This window comes from Halichoerus grypus, chromosome 13 (assembly GCF_964656455.1).
Source record: "Halichoerus grypus chromosome 13, mHalGry1.hap1.1, whole genome shotgun sequence".
Classification (NCBI taxonomy): Eukaryota; Metazoa; Chordata; class Mammalia; order Carnivora; family Phocidae; genus Halichoerus; species Halichoerus grypus.
The window spans coordinates 84,397,427-84,409,182 of record NC_135724.1 but is presented as its reverse complement, the minus strand read 5'-3'; the positions used below and the strand labels follow the sequence as shown (position 1 = coordinate 84,409,182).

The window sequence follows — 11,756 nt, the reverse complement described above, 5'->3', positions numbered from 1 at the left end:
CTGCATATATATCAAGATTAACATTCTCTCCAACTTAGATCAGCCAGCCTGTGGGGAGTTGGGGAATTTGGCCGAAAGTCTCTGAGCACCCACTTCCTGCCAGGCCCTGAGCTAACTCTCAGGAATCCAGACACGAGACATTTAATGTCACACTGGCCTGAGATGCATTTGAAGGCAGGGACCTTGCCATTTGGGCTTTGTAGTTGGGCACTTGGCGAGCACCTCGCATCATGAATGGAGAAAGTGGAAGTGTTTGTCTATTTCAGCAATGAAGCCTTGGATGAGTGACCACCTCTCTGAGCCTCCATTTGCTCACCTGTAAACTGGGGATAAGAACAGTTCCCGCACACCTCATAGGACTGTATCAGAAATCTCGTAACTTCTAAAAAGCTCAAAGGCAAGTCTGGGGCCTGTTCTTGATCATCATGTAGAAGGCTCAGCACACAAGCAGCCCTCAATCCACGGGGCTGTGGAAGCTCTCTGGAGCTGGGTCTAAGCTCAACTGAGGTTGATGGCAAGAGGGAGGGAAAGAGTGGATAAGGTCATTGGTCTTCTGGCTTTCCCACCTCTGCAGGTGGCAGTCTCGATGCAATGGGATGCAAGTCGGGGACCCAGTGATTAAGGAACAAACAGAAATCCCCCATGTTCTTTTTTGTTTTGTTTTGTTTTGTTTTGTTTTGTTTGTTTTGTTTTGTTTTGTTGGTAAACCCTTGATCCTTTAAGCCAAGTTCTTTAGCCAGTGTGTGAATTCGTGGATCTAAGCAAATGCAGTCAATGACCATCAGAGGTTGCAACTTCATGGGTGGGTGCCTGGTTGAGGGCGCCAGGTAAGAAGGTGGACCAGCAGCCTATTTGAAGAATCCGAGACATGAGCTCAACAGGCCAGGCGTTGCTTGCTCTCTGTGGGCCCGGTTAGCACCAACCTCGACTTTTATTTTCCATGTAGAATGCGGCTGGTGAGTCAGGAGGAAAGGAGAGCTTCATTATTTGCTTTTTGTTAGCTCTTGAAAATATCAAGAATACTTGGCCCTCAAGACAAACCCCAGCTCTAGGCCTAAACGCTAAGTCCAGATATGTTATATATTTATTCAAGGCAGCAATTGGCCAGGAAACAACTATAAAACACACATTTTGAATAAAAGAGGGAGATTTATGGTGCATTTGTGAATCTGAGTCATATCTCTCTGCCTCCCCCAGGCCAGGATCCCTTAATCACTAACATACCCCCAGCTTGTACACTCGGTGGGCATAGAATTGCTTCCTTCTGGTCCCGTCCCAGTTAAAGATGTGATGGGATCGTGCTACTTTATCTGACAGTCAGTAAATGAATTGCCAATTCATTCTGAACTGCGATGGGGGCTGGTTTTTGCTTTGGGAAGAAAAAAAGTGGGGTCCTTTCATATGTATCTTTGATCAGTCGGGACTTGACAAATTATTTTCATAGGAATTTCTCTGTCCTTAATGCCACAGGGAAAAAATGGATTTACTCTAAAAGAATAGCTTTTATGTTTCAGAAATTAGAGCAACGTAAAAGTTTTCCTGACCTCTCACTCTCTCTCTTCTTTCTTTCTCTTTTCCCTTCCACTGCATTTTTCTCTAGGGAAAAGAGGCAGGTAGCAGAGAGAGTGGCTGGGCTTCCAGCTGGTTGAGTTACTTCAAGCATATAAACATAACAGGAAAATAAGCTTCACCCCCTGTATACAATTGGTATTGAGAAAGCCAAGTCAGCTCTTCGGCCCCAAGCTTCCCTTGTGATAGCTGACTTTTTTTCTCCTCTGGATTTTTGTTTCAGGCACAAAGTTCAACCTGAAGAATACCTGAATTGTGTTTCAGTAGGATTCAACTATATTGCAACTATCTCATGCCCATGGTTTAGACATTGACTTATCTGAAGGCAGAGGGCTGGAGCAGAACATCTCTAAGTGATTTCCATATCAAGATTTTTATCAGCTATGGCACAACGTTAAAGAACAGAATTATTGAGAATATTAGCAGTACAGAGCTGCCATGAACAGTTGGGCAGGCTGCACACTGCCACAATTCCGAGAGGCACCATTCAGATAGACTGTCATTGTGAAGGCTATGCTCTGAGGGTTGTGTCATGCTCAACCTATACAACTGTGGGTGACAGCTTTGAAAGGGAACTCACGGAAGTGAAGGGAAGATTGGAGAACCACAATTATAAGAAAGGAACAATCCTTGGGGATGCAGGTGGAAGGAACTAAAAGAGAGTTTAGTTAGGGCCCAGGGTGAGTGAGTACTAGCAGTGTCAGTCTGTTCATTTCTCTGCTCAAGATTCTCTCTCTGGGGCGCCTGGGTGGCTCAGTTGGTTAAGCGACTGCCTTCGGCTCAGGTCATGATCCTGGAGTCCCCGGATCGAGTCCCGCATCGGGCTCCCTGCTCGGCGGGGAGTCTGCTTCTCCCTCTGACCCTCCCCCTTCTCATGTACTCGCTCTCTCTCATTCTCTCTCTCTCAAATAAATAAATAAAAATCTTTAAAAAAAAAAAAAAAGATTCTCTCTCTGGTGGGGCACCTGGGTGACTCAGTCAATTAAGTGTCTGACTCTTGATCTCAGCCCTGGTCTTGATCTCAGGGTTGTGAGTTCAAGCCCCATGTTTAAAAAATAAATAATAAAATAAAATAAAAAGATTCCTTCTCTGGGAAAGACAGAGACAGAAACAATGAGCCTTTCTTGGGTCAAGCACTCCTACTCTCTGGTCTAAAGGGGTGGGGAGCCGTTGGATTAGCAGTTCTACTCTCTTACTTCAGGATTTCCTCAATGCAGACCCTGAAACAAGGATTTGGGAGCAGGGGTCTGTTTGGGTGAGAGAGAGCAGTGAGACAGGAAGGGAAGGGGGCAGGGGCTTGTTCGAGGCCGTGGGACTGTTTAGTGGCAGAGGTGGGGCGAACACCTGCACAAAACTGTATTTGTTCTGGATTCCTCGTGTGATGGCTATTGAATATTTTTCGACCTCCTTGCATCCATTTCTCCTTTTTTTTGAAGACGGCACCCCGATGTTTCGGTGGGGTTTCTCTTTCCCTCATGGTGTGTGGTTTTGGTGGGTCTAAGCAGGTGCTGTGAGTGCCCAGGCCTGACTCCTGGGCCTAGTCCTGTAGGACTGGTGTCTTTCTAAGACAGAGACACCAGAGCTCAGTCTCCCTGTCTTTCCCTCCCTCCCTCCATGCGCACAGAGGACAGGCCAGGTGAGGACACGGCAAGAAGGTAGCCATCTACAAGCCAGAAAGAGAGCCCTGCTCAGAAACCAACCCTGAGGGCACCTTGATCTTGGACTTCCAGCTACCGGAACTGTGGAGAAATCAATTTCTGTTGGTTAGCTGTCCCGTCTATGGTGTTTTGTTCCCACGGCCAAGCAGACCAAGGCACTGCCCTTCCTAATAGTCTGCCCTACGGATTTCAGACTCACCTACCGGCCCCCACAAGCACACGAGCCAATCTCCTGCAGTAAATCTCTTACTATATATCTCCATATCTCTTACTTGCTCAGCTGGAAGCCGGGCAGAGAAAACTTAAGAAAAGGCTTGTCTATGACTTACATACACACCATACGCAGCCTGGTCTAAACATCAGAGTGATACAGGACCCCGTGGAGGATGAGAAGTCACGCAGGGCAGAATGAGGTCGTCCCATCCAAAGGCCTCCTAGATCCACCCGCCCCCACCCAGCCCATCATCAGCCAATCGCGGGCACCGGAGCCCAGCCGAGCCCAGCTGAACTTGGCCCAGAACCGCCAGGTCCATTCGACAACGAAACCACCCAGCCACTGCTTTGCGCGTGCACAACACTAAACAGGTGATTGACACAGGCCTCAGGGGCTTTGTGGTGGACCGTTTGGGAGCCCTCGTTGGGGCTCCAGACCGTGGCTGGATGCTTGAGGTCGGGTGCTGTCAGCGTGCACTACACTGTCCCCCTTTACGCCTCAAATCTGAGGTGGCCAAAGAGGATGCAAACAAGGCGTAAGTCACCTGCCACAGAGTCCTTGACTTCTCGCCGAGCCCTGCTCTCTGAGGAGCACTTGTCTTGAGCCACTTACGAATTCATTCACGACATAGTTGGGGAACGCCTTTGGAATGAAAATACAAGCAGGCAAGACTGGAACGTTCCGGCGCTCACGAAGCCCTCCCGACCCCAGGAGAGAAGATACGAGATTACGCCAAGTAAGAAGAGTGAATGGCGGTGAATGTTCGGGAAAGGGGAAGGCTCTCCTGACTCATCTGGGGTACAGCAAAGCCTTCCTGGCGGATGTCAGGGCTGAGCTGAGATCTGTCTTTAGGCCTCTGTTTATTAAATGTGCAGAGGGGCCAGATGCCCTGCGGAGCGCATTCCATAAAGGCTCCCGTGTGATCCCTGTCCCACGCCTGCGAGGCTGATCTTATCACCCCCATTTCTCAGACATGGAGACAGAGCCTCAGGAAGTGAATAAGTAGCTCACACACCAGGGGTTAGCGGGGCGTCCGAGACCAGGGAGCCCACAGGCCTTGCCCTGCTTCCAGCTGCAAAACTGCACAACCTCCCCTATGTTCCCTGAGGTTGAAGGCCCAGAATGTTGCCCTGGCACACTCCAGCCTCCCTGTCCCTCCCTCTCTTCTCCGGGCCCCCGGGGAAGGGCAGAGACTCCCTCACATTCAGGAGTCAGCAGCACGGGATGGTGGCCAAGCCACTCATAAGCACAGTGACCTTGGACTTGTCACGGACACTCTCTGCTTGGGCGCTTCCTCATCTATAAAGCAGGAATAAGACAGGTTCCTACCTCCCGATAAAGGGGCTGTATAGGTATGCTGCTTGCTGTGGGGACCAGCAAACCGTGTATGGTCGGGAGATGAAGCTGTTCTTTATTACTTCTTCTGCTCCTAATAGCAAAAGTAGGGGACGTCAGCCAAACATTAAAGCTCAGCCCGGAAGAGCCTCCCCCTGCTCTCCGGGCCGCTCCCAGCCCCCAGCACTCGCTGCTCTAGGAACAGGGAGCAGGTGTTCTTAAATTCATATATTTCACAGGATTCACATGCATGACTGCTTTTTTTAAGAGGTTGAAGAAGGCATTCTGAGGTCAGAAAAGAGATGGTGCTGGGTTGTCAGCCTTTTGGGGATGTAGAAATTTCTGGTCCCTCTTGGTTGCCACAGAGGATCCAGGGTTGGTAGTCACTTACGATGCCAGCTATTGAAATCATCCTTGAGATGGTGCCTGCGTGGAACAGCTGTGTTTTAATTATTGTTCAAAGTGATGATGATGGTGATGACGATGATGGGGATGTCTTCCTAACCCTGGCTGAGCTGAGGTCCATTATAAAAATAATAGCGATCACAGGGGCCAATTTCCCAACCAGCAAAGGAGGGGCAGGGGGAAGAGGGGGAAAAGGGGAGGGAGGACTAGCAATAATAATTGATACTGATTCATCTTCTTATCAGCCAACCGTTATTGCCCTGGACCAGGCACGGTGTTCATACTCACTCTCTCACTGCATGTCCACTAGAACAACCCCCCCGGGGGAATACTCTTATTATCCTCATCCCATAGAGGATTACATAGAGGGTAAAAGAGGTTAAGTGACTTGCCCAAGGTCACGGAAGCAGTGAGTTGGAAAGTGAATTTTATAAGCCAGGTCAGGTAGAGAACAAAGGTGAGATTCTTAAAAGCGCCTGAGCCAACAAGTTATGTGTGTGTGCGTGTGTGTTGTATGTGTGTGTTTGCACGTGGGTGTATGTGTCTCTGTGTGTTTATATATGTGTACATTGTGTCTGTGTGTTGTGTGTATCTGTGTGTTTGTGTGGGTGTATGTACGAGTGTTTGTGGGTCTGTGTGCACGTGCACGTACCTGCCTGTGTGTTAGATTTGTTAACAAGAGAATCAGAGTCCACCCCAGGACAATAGCCCAACCCAGCAAGAGGAGCAAGTCAGCAAGGGGCAATCCCAGAAAGTGGAAACAGAGAAGCAGCTGGGTGTCTCCTTGTTTCTGAGGTAGAATGTTCCACGATTAGCGGTCAGCTGACTGGTACCGGTACCCAGTTCTGTCACTTCCCCGGGCCAATGGTGCTCCTTATTGGATCTGCATCCCTTCGTCCTCAAAGTCGACCCAGGGGGCCCCACCTTCCTCACAAACTCGACTTGACCATGGCCAAGGAATACACTAGATTTTGTTTTACCAATTCTATTCCTCATTATAAAGATAACTCATCTTCATCACACAAAAAAAATTGAGAAATACCCCAAAACACAAAGAACATGTAAACACTCATAGTCCTGCCACTGTTATTATTTTGTTCTACAAACAGTGTTTTTTTTTCCCTGCAAGCCGAATGAACACAGTTGCATTTAATAAGACTGAGAAGCTGCCATGCGCCTTACTTGTAATCAGCTTCTTTTAGTTACAATGTATCTTAAATATCCTTTTCCAATTGTCTTCACAAATGTATTTTTTAGTAAGCCGGGTGGTCTTCCATTGCATGGGTGTACACTAATTTATTTAACCAGCACCATATTAGTGGATAATAAGTCTGTCCCCAGTTTTGTATGATTTTAAAAATCATGATTAACTTCCCAGAAAATTAGTATGATGCACATCCCTGATTATTTCCTTAGGACCAATTCCTCCAAGTGGAATTACCAAATGAACCGATTAGTATGATTTTAAGGCTTCTGATATCTTTTGCCAAATTCTCCTCTTAAAAAGTTTATCTATTTTCATTCCAGCCAGCAGTTTCTGGGATTTATTTTCTCATTAGCAATAGGTATCATGATTACTTAACTATACATTTGCTAAGCCAATGTATACAAGTTAGGCTTGTGTTTCATTGATAAGTCTGTCTTTTCAGGCATTTATGGAACATGTACTGTGGTAGGTACTTTATGGTACATTTCTACAGATATTATTCACTTAAACTTCAAGGGACAATAGTCCTTTGAAGCAGGTACCCTATCTCCGTTTAATGAACAAGGAAGCTAAGGCTTGGGCAGACTGAGGTTTATGCTGAGCTCTGCCGCACGCCAGCTGTGTGATGTTGAGGGTGGTGATCCCAACCTCTCTGAGCTCAAGAATACCAATGATCTGAGTCTCTCAAAGTTCCAGTGATCCTTCTAGTGATCCCATAACTTTGAGTCCCATACTTAAGTGTTCAATGTTGGACCAGGAAGCCAGGAGGGGACTTTAACACTCCTCTCTCAAGTACAAAGAAGCCTACCAGCTCACAGATCCAGTCCTTTGCAGTCATGGGAACTAACTGGAAAAGAGCCTAACACAATTAGTAGGTGCTCAACAAGTCAGCGTGTCTACCACACAGGGTGGGACCTTAACACATGCTTGTTGAATAAATGAATGAATGCAGAGTAGGTCATTACCACCCATCCATGAACCCTACAGCTAATTCTTTCATCACCATTTCTGCCTCAGGATCTTTGCCCAAGCTGTTCCCTCTGCCTGAAATGCTTTTCCTCCCAACTTTTCATCTGGCTAATTCCTACTTAGCCTTCAGGGCTCAGCTCAGAAGACACCTCCTCCAGATCAAGTGGGGACTCCTTGTCTTATCCCTTTATGACATCATGCATGCTGCCTTTATACGTCTTGCCTTTGCAATCCATCTGCAATCTGATCATGCAGATTACATAAGGGCTGTGTCACTAAACCATACACTCCAGAAGAATACAACCTCTATCACCTTGTTCACTACTGTGTCCTCAGCATTTCCACGTGTCCAGTCCAGAAGAAGCATCCACTAAATATACTACAGGAATATGGCAACTTACACCATGTCTCTTGACATCTGAACAATAATAAAACTACACAAATATTTGCATGTGACATCCTTAAGCCTACCAATTCAGTGGAGAGATACTTTGTAACCATTGTTTGGAACCCAAAGAAGTTAACTTGCATCTGTTATGGAACGAGATGTCCCTTCTATGAAACTTGCTGCGAGCACGTTTTGAGTGATTTTCCATCGGCAGCAACTGTTTGAGTGCTGCGCTGGAGGGGTGTTAATTCAGTATTCTTGTGATGTTCTTGTGAAAAAATAAGACTGACTACCTTGTATAGTTGCTAAATGAGTTTTGGAAGGTAATTTTTTCAAATGCAACCTTTTTTTTTTTTTTTAACCCATCAGAATTAATACCTATTTAGGGTACAGTCAGAATTTATTCAGTGAAACTTTAATTCATTCTCTGCGGGGACGAGAGTACATTGACTAGTTTCTCCACTGTACCTACAAGAAACTGAGTTGTCATTTCTTTATAATTAATTCACAGGTCTTGGGAGTTCTTTGCCTAGGAAAAGTTCCAGAGGGATCTGATTAAATGAATAATTTGTAATCAACAATCTAGTTGTTCCTGTTTCAAGGGGATGTGATATATCTGATGGTTCTTGATCATTTGAAAGGTACAGGCATTGAAATTATAACAATTTTGAAAAACTGCAACATGAATTTACTCACAAATCTGCTGCTCTGCTCTGCCCTATATGTATTATACAGGACAAACTCACACATCTTAAATTTGGGTGTTTTAAATAAATAGCCATCGAAGGTCCCTAAGGTTGCTTGCATTAGGACCTCCAAAAACTTGATTCCACCAATTAATTCAAAGAAAGAGATTCTTCAGAAAATCAAGTACTAGGTGTTAGAGAGTATGACCGATATTTTTTGGTCAGTTGAGATTCCTGATGATCTTTTTTCTTCCAACGCCGACACAAATTCAATGAAAGCAAATAATTCCATCCCAGGGATATAAGCCAAGAGATAAATATATTCAGCTCCATCACACTCAAGTACGGGATTCCAAATACTCCCTGAGACCAGCTGGAGAAAGAAGATGGGGTAAAAATTGCACCTGCAAGACAACTTTTTCCCATGTCCTCCACCTAATTTCCCCTCTATTCAGTCAGTAGAAAGAACAGGGTAAAAAAAAAAAAAAAGGGTATTCAAGTCCCTTGTACTTTTTAAGCACATGGTATTTATTAGGCATTAATTGGCACACAAATATACGAAACGAGTACTTAATTCTCACCCCACCCCTTAGCAACATAAAAAGGACATAATCGAATGAGGACACTCACGTACAAACATACTCACACACTCGCACGTACTGGGACATACTTAGCCTCACATATTACCCTGTTCTCTTTATTAGGGTTAGTTTAAAAAAAAAAATTTTTTTTTTTTTTTAATCAAGAAAGCAAAGCACATTCGAAAGAAAAAAAACGCAAACTTGGTTTTGAGTATTAATAAAATTAAAAGCTCTTGGCCAGCTCTTATGCTGGATTTCATTTCATGTTATTACTTAATTAGAACTCCTATTTATAAATAAATAGTACCAGTAAAATATTACATCTGAAGAACCCTGCAATAACATTTTACTTACACGCTTATTTATTTTTTTTAATACTGTTTTCTGCTTTCAATAACCGCAGTTTTGTGTCGGCATCTGGTGTCGGTGTGATTTCTTTGGAAAGAACCAATCGGCGAGCACGTCGGACCCCTTCTGTAGGAACAGTGGGTTCTGCTTGGCATCCGGGGCGGGTCGTCGGTGATGGAGGTTTGGAAGCTTGGGGCTGGCTTTGTGTTTTATCAGGACCAATATTTACTTTGGCCTTTTTGCAATGCTTGTCAGCACAGAGCTTGCTCCTTGCTTTATCACAGTTCTGCCCACATGTAAACCAGGGCTTTTCAAGTTTTTCAAAGCAAGCTTTCCGGTCGGGAAGCCATAGGCCACGTTTTAGCGACAGACGGCTGGAAAGACACAGAGCTGGGAAGATGGGAGGGCAGAGGGAGATAGGAGGCCAGATGGAGGCCAGCGTTATAAGGAGAGGGCCACACTGGGCTCCGTGATGATGGGCAAGAGAGGAAAAATCGGACAAAAGCTGGGACCTAGGGAACTTTTTCAGGAACATCACATGGCAGAGGTAGGTCATTTCTTAGTCAAGTGCAGGGTGGCAAATTTAGGTTTCAGGGGTGGTATATCTGGGGGGGAACCCCACAAGTACATATTTTGAAACACACTTGCCTCAGACCTCCCCCAAAATAAGGGACTGGGTCCCATTAAGAAAATTGAAAGGAAAAAAATATATTATTATTTATTATATAACAATGTCAACATTAACACCAAGACAGGGAAGACTCCATCTACGCCATTCGGCTAAAACACTCGGTAAGGCAAGGCTTTCTGGAGACCAAAAGAAGGAATCACCGAGGACATCTGGAGGTGGTGTGAACATGGCCGGCCGACGAGTGCGGTGGTCGTGGGGGGTGGGGGCTCCTCTTTTCTCGGTTGGTTTTGAGACAGAACAACAAAGTCACATTTTTTGAATTGTGGTTTCAAGCGGCCGATTAGATCAGCGCCCAGGGCTCTGGAGTGCAGACGTGAACACTGAAATGAAAAATGCCGTCCGTGGGGTTCTCTCTGCTACTGTCTCTCTCCCTCTCTCCCGCTCTCCCTCTCTCTCTCTCTCTCTCTCTCTAGCAACCGTCTGTGAAGAAGCAGGCCTCACTTTAGCTGTTCTCACTCCACTCTGGCACCATGCCCACGCCGTGCACCGAGTGATACTGGTGCGGGGACAGGGTCCGCGGCACGCCGTGAGAATAGAGGAACTCGGACGGCTGCAGGCCGCCGGGGGACTGCAGGCCAGTCTGAGGCCCACACTGCCTGACCACAGGCTGGTGGGCCACGGAGGTCTGGTGCTGGAACATTCCCTCTCCGAGCTGCGGGGAGCCGTGGTTGGCCATGCCGGCCAACCGGGGGACCAGGGGCCCCGAGGTGAAGTGGGCCGAGAAGTGCTGGTAGGGGAGCCTGTCCATGGGCTGCACCGTGGTAACCGTGCAGCTGCTGTAGGAAGGCATGCTGGGCCACGTGTTGCAGCTGATGTCCTCCAGGCTGGGCACCGGCTCGCTGGGCGGCCCGGCGCTGGCGTACATGCAGGCCTGCCGCTGGGCCGACTCTGTCCTGTAGGAGGCGCTCAGGCCCTGCTGCTGGGGGTAGCCGGAGCGGTAGAAAGGGTCCTCCTCACTGGGCGACGTCTCCATGTAGGGCTTCTTGTAGGGATGGTCCGCGGTGGAACATTCTTCATCTGCGGAGACAGGAGGACAGAGACCAGTGAGGCCGGGAACTGGAGGCGGACGCGGCCACAGGACTCAAGGATCCCGTCCGGGGGACTCTGAGCGCCAGCCTCCACTCTGATCACGAGAAGTGGGGACAGTACTGGTGGAGGCCCGGAGCACAGACTTTGACCCCTCTGAGCTCGGCGTGTACGTTCCACAAAGGCGGGACATTGTCTGCGCTACCCACCACGGTATTCCCCAGAATCCAGAACCTGGGAACCAGAATAATAATAAGACCGTCCACGATAACAGTATGAACGCACACAAACGGCATTTACTCCGCCGGGGGCTGTTCCGAGCGCTCTCCGGAAAGGGACCCCATGCAGCCTGCTCAGCAGCCCCATGGGGTGGGCTCTGCGAGGATCCCCATTTTGCAGATCACAAAACGGAAGCCCAGAGAGAGGTCAAGCAACCCGCCCGAGGTCTGCAGCTAAACAGTGGAGCGCGGTGGGTTAGAATTCAAGTAATCGAATTACAGGCCTCTGCTCTTCAGGACCACACTACCCAGAGAGGCACGTACTGAGTATCTGTGCAACAGACAGAAGGACGGATGGACAAGTACACAGATGGACGGGAGCTCGGGCGAATCCCCAGATCCTTCCCCGACGCCTCTGTCGGCAAGTCCCAGTTAGTATCTGTTAGAGTCGGTACAACTTA

The 11,756-nt window shown here is 47.4% G+C and overlaps 1 protein-coding gene across 1 annotated transcript in view; it reads right to left on the bottom strand.

Moving 5' to 3' along the window:
• Positions 1-10,152: 10,152 nt before the first annotated feature.
• TBX5 (T-box transcription factor 5) overlaps positions 10,153-11,756 on the bottom strand; it is a 41,505-nt gene continuing 39,901 nt past the window's right edge. The window contains exon 8 of the mRNA XM_078060129.1: positions 10,153-11,068. Within this exon, the coding sequence (XP_077916255.1) occupies positions 10,494-11,068 (575 nt within the window). The 3' untranslated portion in view covers positions 10,153-10,493. The remainder of the gene's footprint in view (positions 11,069-11,756) is intronic.